Source organism: Micromonas pusilla, assembly GCF_000151265.4.
Source record: "Micromonas pusilla CCMP1545 genomic scaffold MICPUCscaffold_3, whole genome shotgun sequence".
In the NCBI taxonomy this organism is placed as follows: domain Eukaryota; kingdom Viridiplantae; phylum Chlorophyta; class Mamiellophyceae; order Mamiellales; family Mamiellaceae; genus Micromonas; species Micromonas pusilla.
In genome coordinates this window covers 203588-213331 of record NW_003315884.1, presented here as the reverse complement: position 1 = coordinate 213331, position 9744 = coordinate 203588, and the positions used below count along the sequence as shown (strand labels likewise).

The window sequence follows — 9744 nt, the reverse complement described above, 5'->3', positions numbered from 1 at the left end:
GCGCGCGCCTCCCCCCCCCCGTCGCTCGCTCGCCGTCGCGATGGCGCTCGCGCCGACGTCGAGCCTGCGAACGCCGCTGACGCCGGTGCGCGCGCGCGCGAGACGTCGCCTCCCGACCGCGTCGCGTCGTCGTCCCCGTCCCCGTCCCCGTCCCCGTCCCCGTCCCCGTCCCCGCGTCGTCCCCGCGATCGAGCGATCGTCCTGTCCGTCTCTCGTCGTCGTTCGCTCGCTCGCTCGTTCGCGTTCCCTGGGAAACACCAAACGTCGCGCGCGGCGTCGCCACGTCTGACGCGCCCCCTCCAACCCCCCCCCCCCCGCCGCGCGCGCCCGCAGAGCTCGCGCGCCCTGGAAGCGAACGCCCCGGGGACCGCGTTCGCGTCCGTGGCGACGCTGACGGCGTACCTCCGCGTCGACGCGGACGCGTGCGACGTGGAGTCGTCGTCGGATCTGTCGGATGCCTCGGGAGAGGTAACGCACGCGGAGGAGAAGGAGGAGGAGGACGACGACGACGACGACGACGACGACGACGGCGGCGGCGGCGGCGGCGGCGACGCGACGCGCGCGACCGACCCGCGCATGAGCAGCGCGCGCGACGTTCACGCGGAACTCCGCGCGGAGGCGAGCCTCGCGGACTGGGCGAGAGAGGACGGCGACGGCGACGACGACGACGACGACGACGACGGCGACGACGACGGCGAGACGAACGCGACGTGCGCGACGTGCGCGACGTGCGCGACGAACGCCGACGACGACGCGTTCGACGACGCCAAGTCCCCGCCGCCGCTCCCGCCGTCGTCGCGCCGTCGCCGTCAAGCGTCGCTCGTCGTCCTAGCCGCGTCGAAGCGCGCGGACGACGAGCAGACGCGCCTGCTGCGCGAGCTCAGGCGCGTCCCATACCGACACTGGTCCTCATACGAACTGTCTGGTTTCTTAAGGACTACGTTCTCTCCCGGCGTCTCTCTCCGCCCGCCCCTCGCTTTCAACGCCCGGCCTCGACGCCTTCCAACTCCATCTGACGACTTTGAACTTCACCCCGACATATCATACGTCGCTTCGCGTGGACCCAAAACTCTCAGAGACGACGCGGAGGCGAACGCGACCGCGACGCGCGCCGTCGCGTCCGAGCTCTCGTCGCGACTCGAAAACGCGGAGCGACGCGCGCTCGACCTCGTCGACGCCGCCGCCGCTTCGCGACGCGAAACGACGCGCGAGACGTCGCGCGCGGACGCCGCGGAGCGCGCGCTCGAGGACGCGAATACGGCGCTCGAGGACGCGAATACGGCGCACGAGAACGAGATGCGCGTCGCGCGGTCGGAGAGCGCGGAGAGCGCGGAGGAGGACGCGTCGGCGGCGCGCGCGGAGACGGCGCGCGTCGCCGCGCTCGCGAAGGAGAAGATGAAACGTCGCGAAGACGAAGCGTCGCAGGCGCTCGACGCGCTGCGCGCGAAGAACGCCGCCGCGCTCGAGGACGCGGCGAAGCGCGGCGCGAGGGCGCGCGACGACGCGGAGCGCCTTCGAACTTCGGACGACGCGGAGAGGACGCGGGAGAGGACGCGATCGCTCGCGGATTCGTCCGCGGCGCTCGACGCGTCCGCGGCGCTGTGCGCGAAAGTAACGGCGGAGAGGGATGCGTTGAGGGAGGTCGCGACCGCGTGTGAGGCGACGATCGCGACGCTGCGGTTGGAGATGATCGCGCGCGACGCGGCGATCGAGGCGGCGGAGGGGCGCGCTGCGGCGTCGGCGGACGCGACGACGCGACTGAGGCGCGTATTCCATTCCTCACACTGGTTCCCATACGACCGCGTCGGCGTGGTGGACGCCGTTCCTGAAGGAGTTTTGCCGTCCTCTTTCTCCCCCCACCCCTGGCTTTCAATCCCGACTCACCTCGACGCCTTTCAACTCCGCCATCTGACGCCTTTCAACTCCACCCCGACGTTCGCTCGTACAGAACGACCCTGAGAGCCTCGGAGGCGTCGCTCGAGACGCTCCGCTCCGACACGCGCGACGCGGAGGCGCGAACGACGCGCGAGATCGAGAGCTTGAAGGCCAAAGTCGTCGCCGTCACCGCGGATAAGATGGCGCTGGCGCGGGATCTGGAGCAGGCGAAGCGAGAGACGCAGTCGGCGGAGGCGCGCGCGAGGAAGCTCTCCGGATTCGTCGACGGCCACGCGCTCGCGCGGCGGCAGCATTCGAAAGTCCACGACGACGCCGTGGACGCCGCCGCGAAGGAGCGCGTCGCCGGGGAGGTCGCAGCGCGGCGCGCGGTGCGCGCGGAGAGCGAGCGCGACGACGCGCGCGCGCGATCGGCCGCATCGGAGCGCGTCGTCGAGGCGCTGACGACGACGATCGCGACGGCTGAAAAGGCGTCGGCGGCGAAGACGCGGGAACTCGAGTCGACGCGCGCGGAGCTCGAGTCGACGCGGACGCGCGCGGAGGCGACGTCGACGACGCTCGCGGCGTCGACGCGCGAGGCGCGCGACGCGCGCGAGGCTCTGACGCGCGCGACGCGGACGCTCGAGGCGTCGAGAGCGACGCGCGATGAGATCGCGCGCGAGCTTCGCGAGTGTCGGAAAAAGTCGGACGAAGCGTCCGACGCGCGCGACCGGCTTTCCGCGACGCTCGCGGCGACGTCGGAGGACCTGCGCGTCGCGCTCGAGGCGCGCGACGCGTCGCGCGCGTCGCTGACGATCGCGCGCGCGGACGCCGAGCGGCACGAGGCGCGATGCCTCGAGCTCGACGCCGCGGTCGCGGCGGCGGCGGCGGCGGCGGCGGCGCGAAAAGACGACGACGAGAGTGCGCGCGCGGCGGCGACGACGCGCGTTTCGGAGCTCTCCGACGCGCTCGCGCTTTCGCGCGAGGAGATCGCGCGCGTCGGGCGCGCGCTCGACGCGTCGACGCGCGAGGCGGCGCGCGCTTCAACACGCGCGGCGACGTCGGCGCGCGATTCCGTCGCCGCGCGCGCGGACGCCGCGAGCGCGCGCGACGCGCGCGACGCGCTCGTGAAGCGCGTCAACGCGCTCGAGGCGACGCTCGCGGACGCCGTGAGCGCGCGCGACGCGGCGCGCGCGACGCTCCGCGCGACGCGCGACGACGCTGCACGCGCGACGACGCTGCGCGAGCGCTTCTTCCGCGAGCTCGACGCGCGCGCGCGACGCGCGGAGGCGGAGGTGATACGCCTGTGTCGGAAGCACGACGACGCGAGCCGGCTGGCGTTCGGAAATCGCGCCGCCGTCGATCGGTCCGCGGACCGGGCCGGGGAGCTTGAAGCGGAAGACGAGGAGGTCTTCCAGGAGTGCGACGACGACGCGCGATGATCTCGTATGTAGCCCTGCAACTACAAGTACACACTAACGTCCGCGCCTCGAGGGTCACGCCGCACACCGCGCCGCGCCGCGCCGCGCCGCGTCCACTCGCGCGACAGGATGACGACGACTCCGACGACGACGGCGTGCGGCTGCTCGAGGCCCGCGCGCTGGGCGCTCCTCCTCCTCGCCGTCGCCCTTCTCGTCGTCGTCGTGTACTACGAGCCGAACGAGCGCGACTACCTCTTCTGCGGCCGTCGGTGTCGCGAGCGAAGAAGGCGAGACGACGACGACGCGACGACGACGACGACGACCGCGGAGACGACGCGACCGGTGCCGCCCGCGCGCACGACGCCGCGCGTCGTCGCATTCGCCGCAAACGCCGCCGACGACGCCGAGCTCGAGGCCGTCGCGCGCCGCCGCGGTCGCCGCCTCGCGCAGTTCACGGACGTCGGGAACGTCCTCGACACCGGCTACGGAGGGTTCCCGAACGCGCTCTATCGAGGCTGGAACCCGTTGCAGACGTTCCCGACGAGCTGCTTCACGATCGGTCTTATGAACCCGCTGTACCTCGCGCAGTGCTTCGCGTTCACGACGAGCTTTTAGCTGTCGCCGTGCGCGTGATCGTACTCTATTCCTTCGCTACAACGGTGTTCTCTATCCTATGTCGTAGACTACGGTAACTTATCGTAGACTACACAGCCCTTCCGGGAAATTGTCAATGTACGTTCGTCTACATCCTCCCGCCACGGCGGCGGCGCCGCGAAGAGCTTGTCGTCCCATCGTAACGACGCCGCGTGCAACGCGACGGGCCAGTCCGGGACGACGCCTTTCTCCAACAGCTCACTCGCGTGCGTTTCTCTCGCGTCCACGTCGACCAAGTCGCCCTCGCCCTCGCCCTCGTCGTGGAGGTACCCGGCCATGGGCGCGTACAGAGTATCGCCGAGTATCGGAAACCCGAGCGCGGCGAGCTGCGCGCGGACTTGATGCGTGCGGCCGGTGACGAGCTCGATCTCCACCTCGTACACCGCGTCGTCGCCCGCGCGTCGCGACGGTTCGTCGCGCGAACCGTCGTCGACGCCGCGCGCCGCCTCCCAGTTCGCGTTCCCCTCGACGCTCTCGGCGAAGAGCGCGCGCCACGCGGCGACGTCGCGCGGCGACGCGCGCGCGCACGACCGCACCACGAGCTCGCACCGTCTCCACGGTTTGGCGTCGCCGTCGCTCGCGCTGGGCGCGCGTCGTCGCAACAACCGCGCGTTCGATCGACGCGCGCCGCGCCCGCCGAGCGCGCTCGCGCCGAACGGGCCGGGATACATGTAGTGCACGAACCTCCCGAGCGGCACCGGCGGCGGCGGCGTCGTCGCATCTTCCACGGTAACGCCACGTCGTCGAACGTTACTCGCGTTTTCCACCAAAGCGACATACGTCTTCGTGACTCGCTTCCCTCCCGCGATCGACGCGTTGAACGCTCGCACCGCGCCGAGCGTCTTCCCCAGCACCACGACCCCGCTCGTGCTCGCGTCTAACCGATGCGTCACCAGTAACGCGTCGTCTCCGTCGGTTACGCCGCCCGTAAACCCTAACGCCCGCGCGACGCACCCCGGGACGCACTCCGCCGCGTTGCTCTCGTGCGCTTGCGTCGGAAGCGCGTGCGGCTTGTTCACCGCGAGCGTCTCTTCGTCCTCGTACACGACGCGCTTTCGCCAGCCGGCCTCGCCGAGCCAGCACGCGTCGCGGTACCGCCGCGGGGTGCGGTGCACGCGCACGCGTTCGCCTGCTCGAGCGTGGGGGAAGGGGGTGGGGACGACGGCGAGTCGGCGTCGGATCTGATGAATTTTAAGATTTGCAGGCTCGTGATCTCGGACGACGCGCACCTCGACGCACGACGTCGCCGCGGAGCCGGCGCCATCGCGCCGCGCTCTCGTCGTCGTCGTCGCCGCCCGCGCGTCTCCCCTCCGGCCACCAGTCCACGTACACCGCGCCCGCGTCGAGCAGCTCCGACGCGAGCGCGTCGCTCACGTCCGCGGTCGTCGCGACCGCGCGCGTCGCGGACGTCTCGGCGTCGACGAACGGCGCGCTCACCGTCCAGTGCCGCGCGGGGACGGCGTCGCGGTCGCGGTCGCGCGGCGACCGCGGCGAAGCGCGCCGCGCGTCGTCCTCCGCGTCCAGGAGCGGCCACGGCGACGCGCGTCGTCGGCGCGCGGGCGGCGTCGTCGTCGTCGTCGTCGTCGTCGTCGTCGCGTCTTCGGCGTTATTCCGCGTCGACGACGACGCCCTCCGCCGGCGTCGCGCGCGCGTCGCCGCCGGCGCCGGCGCGGTCGTCGTCCACCTCCGCGCCGCCGCCGCGGCGACGGGCGACGCCGCGGCCGTGGGCGCCATCCCGCGCTGGGCCCGCCCGCGGACGCGTCGGCGGCGTCGCCGAACTCGTCGCGCGCCAGGCCGCACTGCCCGCGGGCGGACGCTTCATTCGTGGAAGAGTCCACTCGCACTCGAACGTTCGCGTTCGACCTAGATTGCGACCCGTCCCTCCTCCTCTCGCCAGTCGCCCCCGCGCGCGCCCTCCTCGCGCGCGCGCCGCCCGCCGCCCGCCGCCGCTCGGTGCGCGCGTCGTCGTCAGTCATGAGCGGCCCCGGGTTCGGCCCGATGCCGTCGCGCTCGTACCGCGACGGCCCCGCCGCGTCGCGACTCGAGCGAAGCGACACCACGGGCGCGAGCCGCTTCATCGAGATGTCGCGGGTGGACAAGATTCACGCGATGGACTCGGGCGCGGTGCGACGCCTGCAGTCCGACGCCCCGGAGGTTCTCGGCGGCGCGATCGAGTCCGAGCACGCGAAGCGCGCGCACGCGAGGCTCAAGCGCATGAACGCGTTCGAGTCGCACGACTACGACCCGATCGACAACGACGTCGAGGAGGAGGCGCGACGGTCGCGGAAGCGCGGCGAGTACGCCGAGTACGAGACGTGGAAGTGGCTCATGTCCGTGCTCATCGGCCTCGTCATGGGATTGATCGCGTTCACCGTGGACGGGCTCATCGAGAAGTTCAACGACATAAAGTTCGGAGCCGCGACGAGCGTGATCGAGCGCGACAGGTCCGCGCGGTTCGGCGCGTGGTTCGTCTTCGTCGCGTTGGCGTGCCTTTTAGCCGCGGTCGCCGGCGCGTTCGTGTCGTACGTCGAACCGCTCGCCGCGGGCAGCGGGATCCCGGAGGTGAAGACGTACCTCAACGGCGTGCATCTGAAGGGCCTCCTGAAGCTGCGGACGATCATCGCGAAGCTTGGCGGGATCGCGTTCAGCATCGGAAGCGGTCTCATCGCGGGGAAGGAGGGCCCGTTCGTGCACGGCGGCGGGCTCGTCGGCGGCGGGTTGTCCGCGTTCGGGTCGCACACGCTCGGATTTAAGACGCACAAGCCCGCGTGCTTTCGTAACGACGCGGATAAGCGCGACTTTGTTGCGATCGGGACCTCCGCGGGCGTCGCCGTCGCGTTCGGCGCGCCCATCGGCGGGATGTTGTTCACGCTGGAGGAGGGCGCGTCGTTTTTGTCCAACAGCATGATGTGGCGCGCGTTCCTCGCGACGTGCACGGGCGTCCTCGTCACGCACTGGCTCAACCAGCTCGACTTCGACGCCGGGGACTTCGCGCGCGCCAAGTTCGGGACGCACCGCGATTTCGGGCTGTACACCGACGACGAGGCGAACTACTCGAGGATATTCTGGTGGTACTTTTGGGAGGTGCCCATATTCGCCGCCGTCGGCTGCCTCGGCGGCCTCGCCGGCGCCTTCTTCGTCAACGTAAACGTCAAGATCACGATGTGGCGCCAGTCCTGGATCCCCGTGAAGAACCGCGCGCGGCGGCACCTCGAGGTGGTGTTCATCTGCTTCGTCACCGCGACTTTGTGCTTCGTACTCACCGCCGCGTCGCCGTGTCGACGCGTGCCCGCGCCGCTGCGAGAGGAGACGCACGAGATAGCCGCGGGCGACTACGGGTTCGAGTACGGCGTGCACACGAAGGACGCGATTCGCACGCAGTTTTTCCGACAGCTGTACTGCGACGACGGCGAGTACTCCGCGTACGGGCAGCTGTTCTTCTCGCCGTTGTCGCAGTCGTTCAAGTATCTGCTGCACCTCGGCGAGGTGGGCGAGTTCGGCGGCGACGCGCAGAACCCTGGTCAGCACGCGTTCGACATGGACGCGCTGATTCTCTATTGGCTCATAATGTTCACGCTGATGACGTGGACCTACGGCATCGGCGCGCCCACCGGGCTGTTCGTCCCGTCGCTCACCGTCGGCGCCGCCATGGGGCAGATTGTCGGACGGACCGTCCACGCGGCGGTGGCGTCGACGGGGAGCACGCTGACGATCGATCTACACACGTACGCGGTCATCGGCGCCGCCGCGAGCCTCGGCGGCGCGACGCGGATGACGGTGTCGATCACGCTTCTCGTCATGGAGACCACCGGCGCGATGCAGCTCATCATCCCGCTCATGATCACCATCTTCTTCGCGAAGACGGTGGGCGATAAGTACTCGTACGGCATCTACGACACGCACATCAAGATCCGCGGCGCGCCGTTCTTGAACGAGCCGGAGCTCACCGGTCCGGGGCTGGACAAGCTGCGCGTGAACGAGGTGATGGCCGCGAACATGGTATCGCTGAAGCCGATCGCGAAGGTGCGCGACGTCGTGGACGCGTTGACGCGGACGTCGCACGGCGCGTTTCCGATCAGCGAGGACGACCCTCCGGGGACGCCGGGCAACCCGGGGGAAACGATCGAGCTCCACGGATCCATCACGCGCGGGTTGCTGCTCAAGATGTTGACGCACCGCGTGTCGTTCTTTAACCCCGCGATCGAGGGCGGTAGAGACAGGAGAGACGCGCTGTACGAGACGGCGACGGAGCGCGACGAGCTGTTGGAGAAGTTGAAGCAGATTCCGTTCAAGTCGCCGGGCATCGAGGCCATCGCGCCGTCGCTGAGCCGCGGCGACATGGAGCTGTCGATGGATCTCACGCGGTTCATGCAGCGGCATCCGTTCATCGTGCACGCGGACGCGAGGCTATCGCGCGCGTACCGCCTGTTCCGAACGATGGGGCTGCGGCACCTGTACGTCACGCCGTCCAAGCCGCAGATCGTCGGCGTCGTCACTCGGAAGGATCTGACCGAGGAGACCGCGGCGTTGACGCTCGGGGAGAAAGCCGCGGATCGGAGCGCGATGATGGACGACGACGGCGGGCACGGCGGGACCGGGGGCGGCGCGTACGACTTGCCGTTCCTGCCGTATTACCAGAACAACCCGAACGCGGGGGAGGAGGAGATCGAGGCGACGGAAGGGGGCGCGTTCAACGAGGTGGCGAACGAAAAGGTGAGTCACCGAAACGGGAGCGGCGGGGGGCTCTCCCCGCGGGGGGGGTAGGGAGGGAGCGTCGTCGGAGCGTCGAAGCGTCGGAGCGTCGGAGCGTCGGAGCGTCGTCGGCGGCGGCTAAATACATTCGTTACAACAGAGCGCGCGCGCGCGCGCGTCTTGCTCAGAACCCCGGCGGCAACCCTCCCCCGCTCCCCGGCGCGCCCCCCGGAAACCCTCCCGGAAACCCCCCCGGAAACCCCCCGCCTCCCGCCGCCTTACCAAACTTTGGGTGGTTCTTAAACTCCAAATACAGCGAAAACATCACGTGCACGCTCTCCAGGATGTTATCGTCGTACACGGGAATGTCCAGAATGCCGCACATCAGCTTCGCCAGGTGCTCCGGGGTCACGTCCAAGTTCTCGTCTGGAAGTTTCATCGCGCGCAGCGCCTCCTCCACCTCGGGCTCGAACGGCTTCATCAACGTCTCCAAGTCCGGCATGTCGTGCGAGTACTCCACGACCGCTTCGTCCTCATCGTTCGCGTGCAGCGCGTTCACGCTCTCGATCCACGCGTTGATCTTCTCCGCGGTGAGATCCTCCGGCTCGATCGACGGCACCTCCGCATCGTCCGCGACTCCCGTCGCGCCCGGGTCGCCCTTGTGCTTGTGCCTGAGGTGCGTTCCGTACGAGCGAATGTCGGGGTGGAGTTCAAAGGCGTCAGTCGGAGTTGAAAGGCGTCGATGGCGGGTCTTGAAAGCGAGGGACCCTGATGGGCGGAGAGATGCGCCGGGAAAAGTCCTTAAGGATCGGCGTTCACCACGCCGACGGGGTCGTATGGGAACCAGTGTATCGAACGCGCCTGAGCTTCAGACGCAGCACGTCGGGGTCCGACTGCGTCGCCTTGGGCTCGTCCAAAACGCGCAATCCGAGCTCGTCCGCGACGCCGTCCGGGCGCGGGATCTTCACGAACTCGTCGATGTCGCCCACCGCGGGCTGAAAGTCCGGGACGAACGGTTTCAGGTCCGCGGGAGGGTCGACGTCGCGCGGGCGGTAGCGGTCGATGAAGTCGAAGAGCTCGCGCGCGTCCGCGGGCGCGCGCGACA

General features: G+C 69.8%; 6 protein-coding genes across 6 annotated transcripts; 4 read left to right on the top strand and 2 right to left on the bottom strand.

Moving 5' to 3' along the window:
• Positions 1–40: 40 nt before the first annotated feature.
• On the top strand, positions 41–1959 carry MICPUCDRAFT_55953 (uncharacterized protein; the record flags this gene model as incomplete). The annotated part of the gene is made up of 2 exons (XM_003057085.1): positions 41–85; positions 334–1959. 2 exons carry the CDS (start codon positions 41–43, stop codon positions 1957–1959), a joined length of 1671 nt encoding a protein of 556 aa, XP_003057131.1.
• Positions 1960–2075: 116 nt separating this feature from the next.
• Positions 2076–3314, top strand: MICPUCDRAFT_55952 (uncharacterized protein; the record flags this gene model as incomplete). Its single annotated transcript, XM_003057084.1, has 1 exon — positions 2076–3314. One exon carries the CDS (start codon positions 2076–2078, stop codon positions 3312–3314), a length of 1239 nt encoding a protein of 412 aa, XP_003057130.1.
• Positions 3315–3422: 108 nt separating this feature from the next.
• MICPUCDRAFT_55951 (uncharacterized protein) lies at positions 3423–3908 on the top strand (the record flags this gene model as incomplete). Its single annotated transcript, XM_003057083.1, has 1 exon — positions 3423–3908. The coding sequence occupies one exon, from the start codon at positions 3423–3425 to the stop codon at positions 3906–3908; it is 486 nt and encodes a 161-aa protein (XP_003057129.1).
• Positions 3909–3976: 68 nt separating this feature from the next.
• Positions 3977–5681, bottom strand: MICPUCDRAFT_55950 (uncharacterized protein; the record flags this gene model as incomplete). The annotated part of the gene is made up of 2 exons (XM_003056625.1): positions 3977–5128; positions 5187–5681. The coding sequence occupies 2 exons, from the start codon at positions 5679–5681 to the stop codon at positions 3977–3979; spliced, it is 1647 nt and encodes a 548-aa protein (XP_003056671.1).
• Positions 5682–6170: 489 nt separating this feature from the next.
• Positions 6171–8456, top strand: MICPUCDRAFT_800 (chloride Carrier/Channel family; the record flags this gene model as incomplete). The annotated part of the gene is made up of 2 exons (XM_003057082.1): positions 6171–7232; positions 7311–8456. Coding segments are annotated over 2 exons (2208 nt in total), but the record flags the coding sequence as incomplete, so codon positions are not given.
• Positions 8457–8904: 448 nt separating this feature from the next.
• On the bottom strand, positions 8905–9730 carry MICPUCDRAFT_4721 (uncharacterized protein; the record flags this gene model as incomplete). The annotated part of the gene is made up of 2 exons (XM_003056624.1): positions 8905–9297; positions 9497–9730. Coding segments are annotated over 2 exons (627 nt in total), but the record flags the coding sequence as incomplete, so codon positions are not given.
• Between the last annotated feature and the right edge of the window lie 14 nt (positions 9731–9744).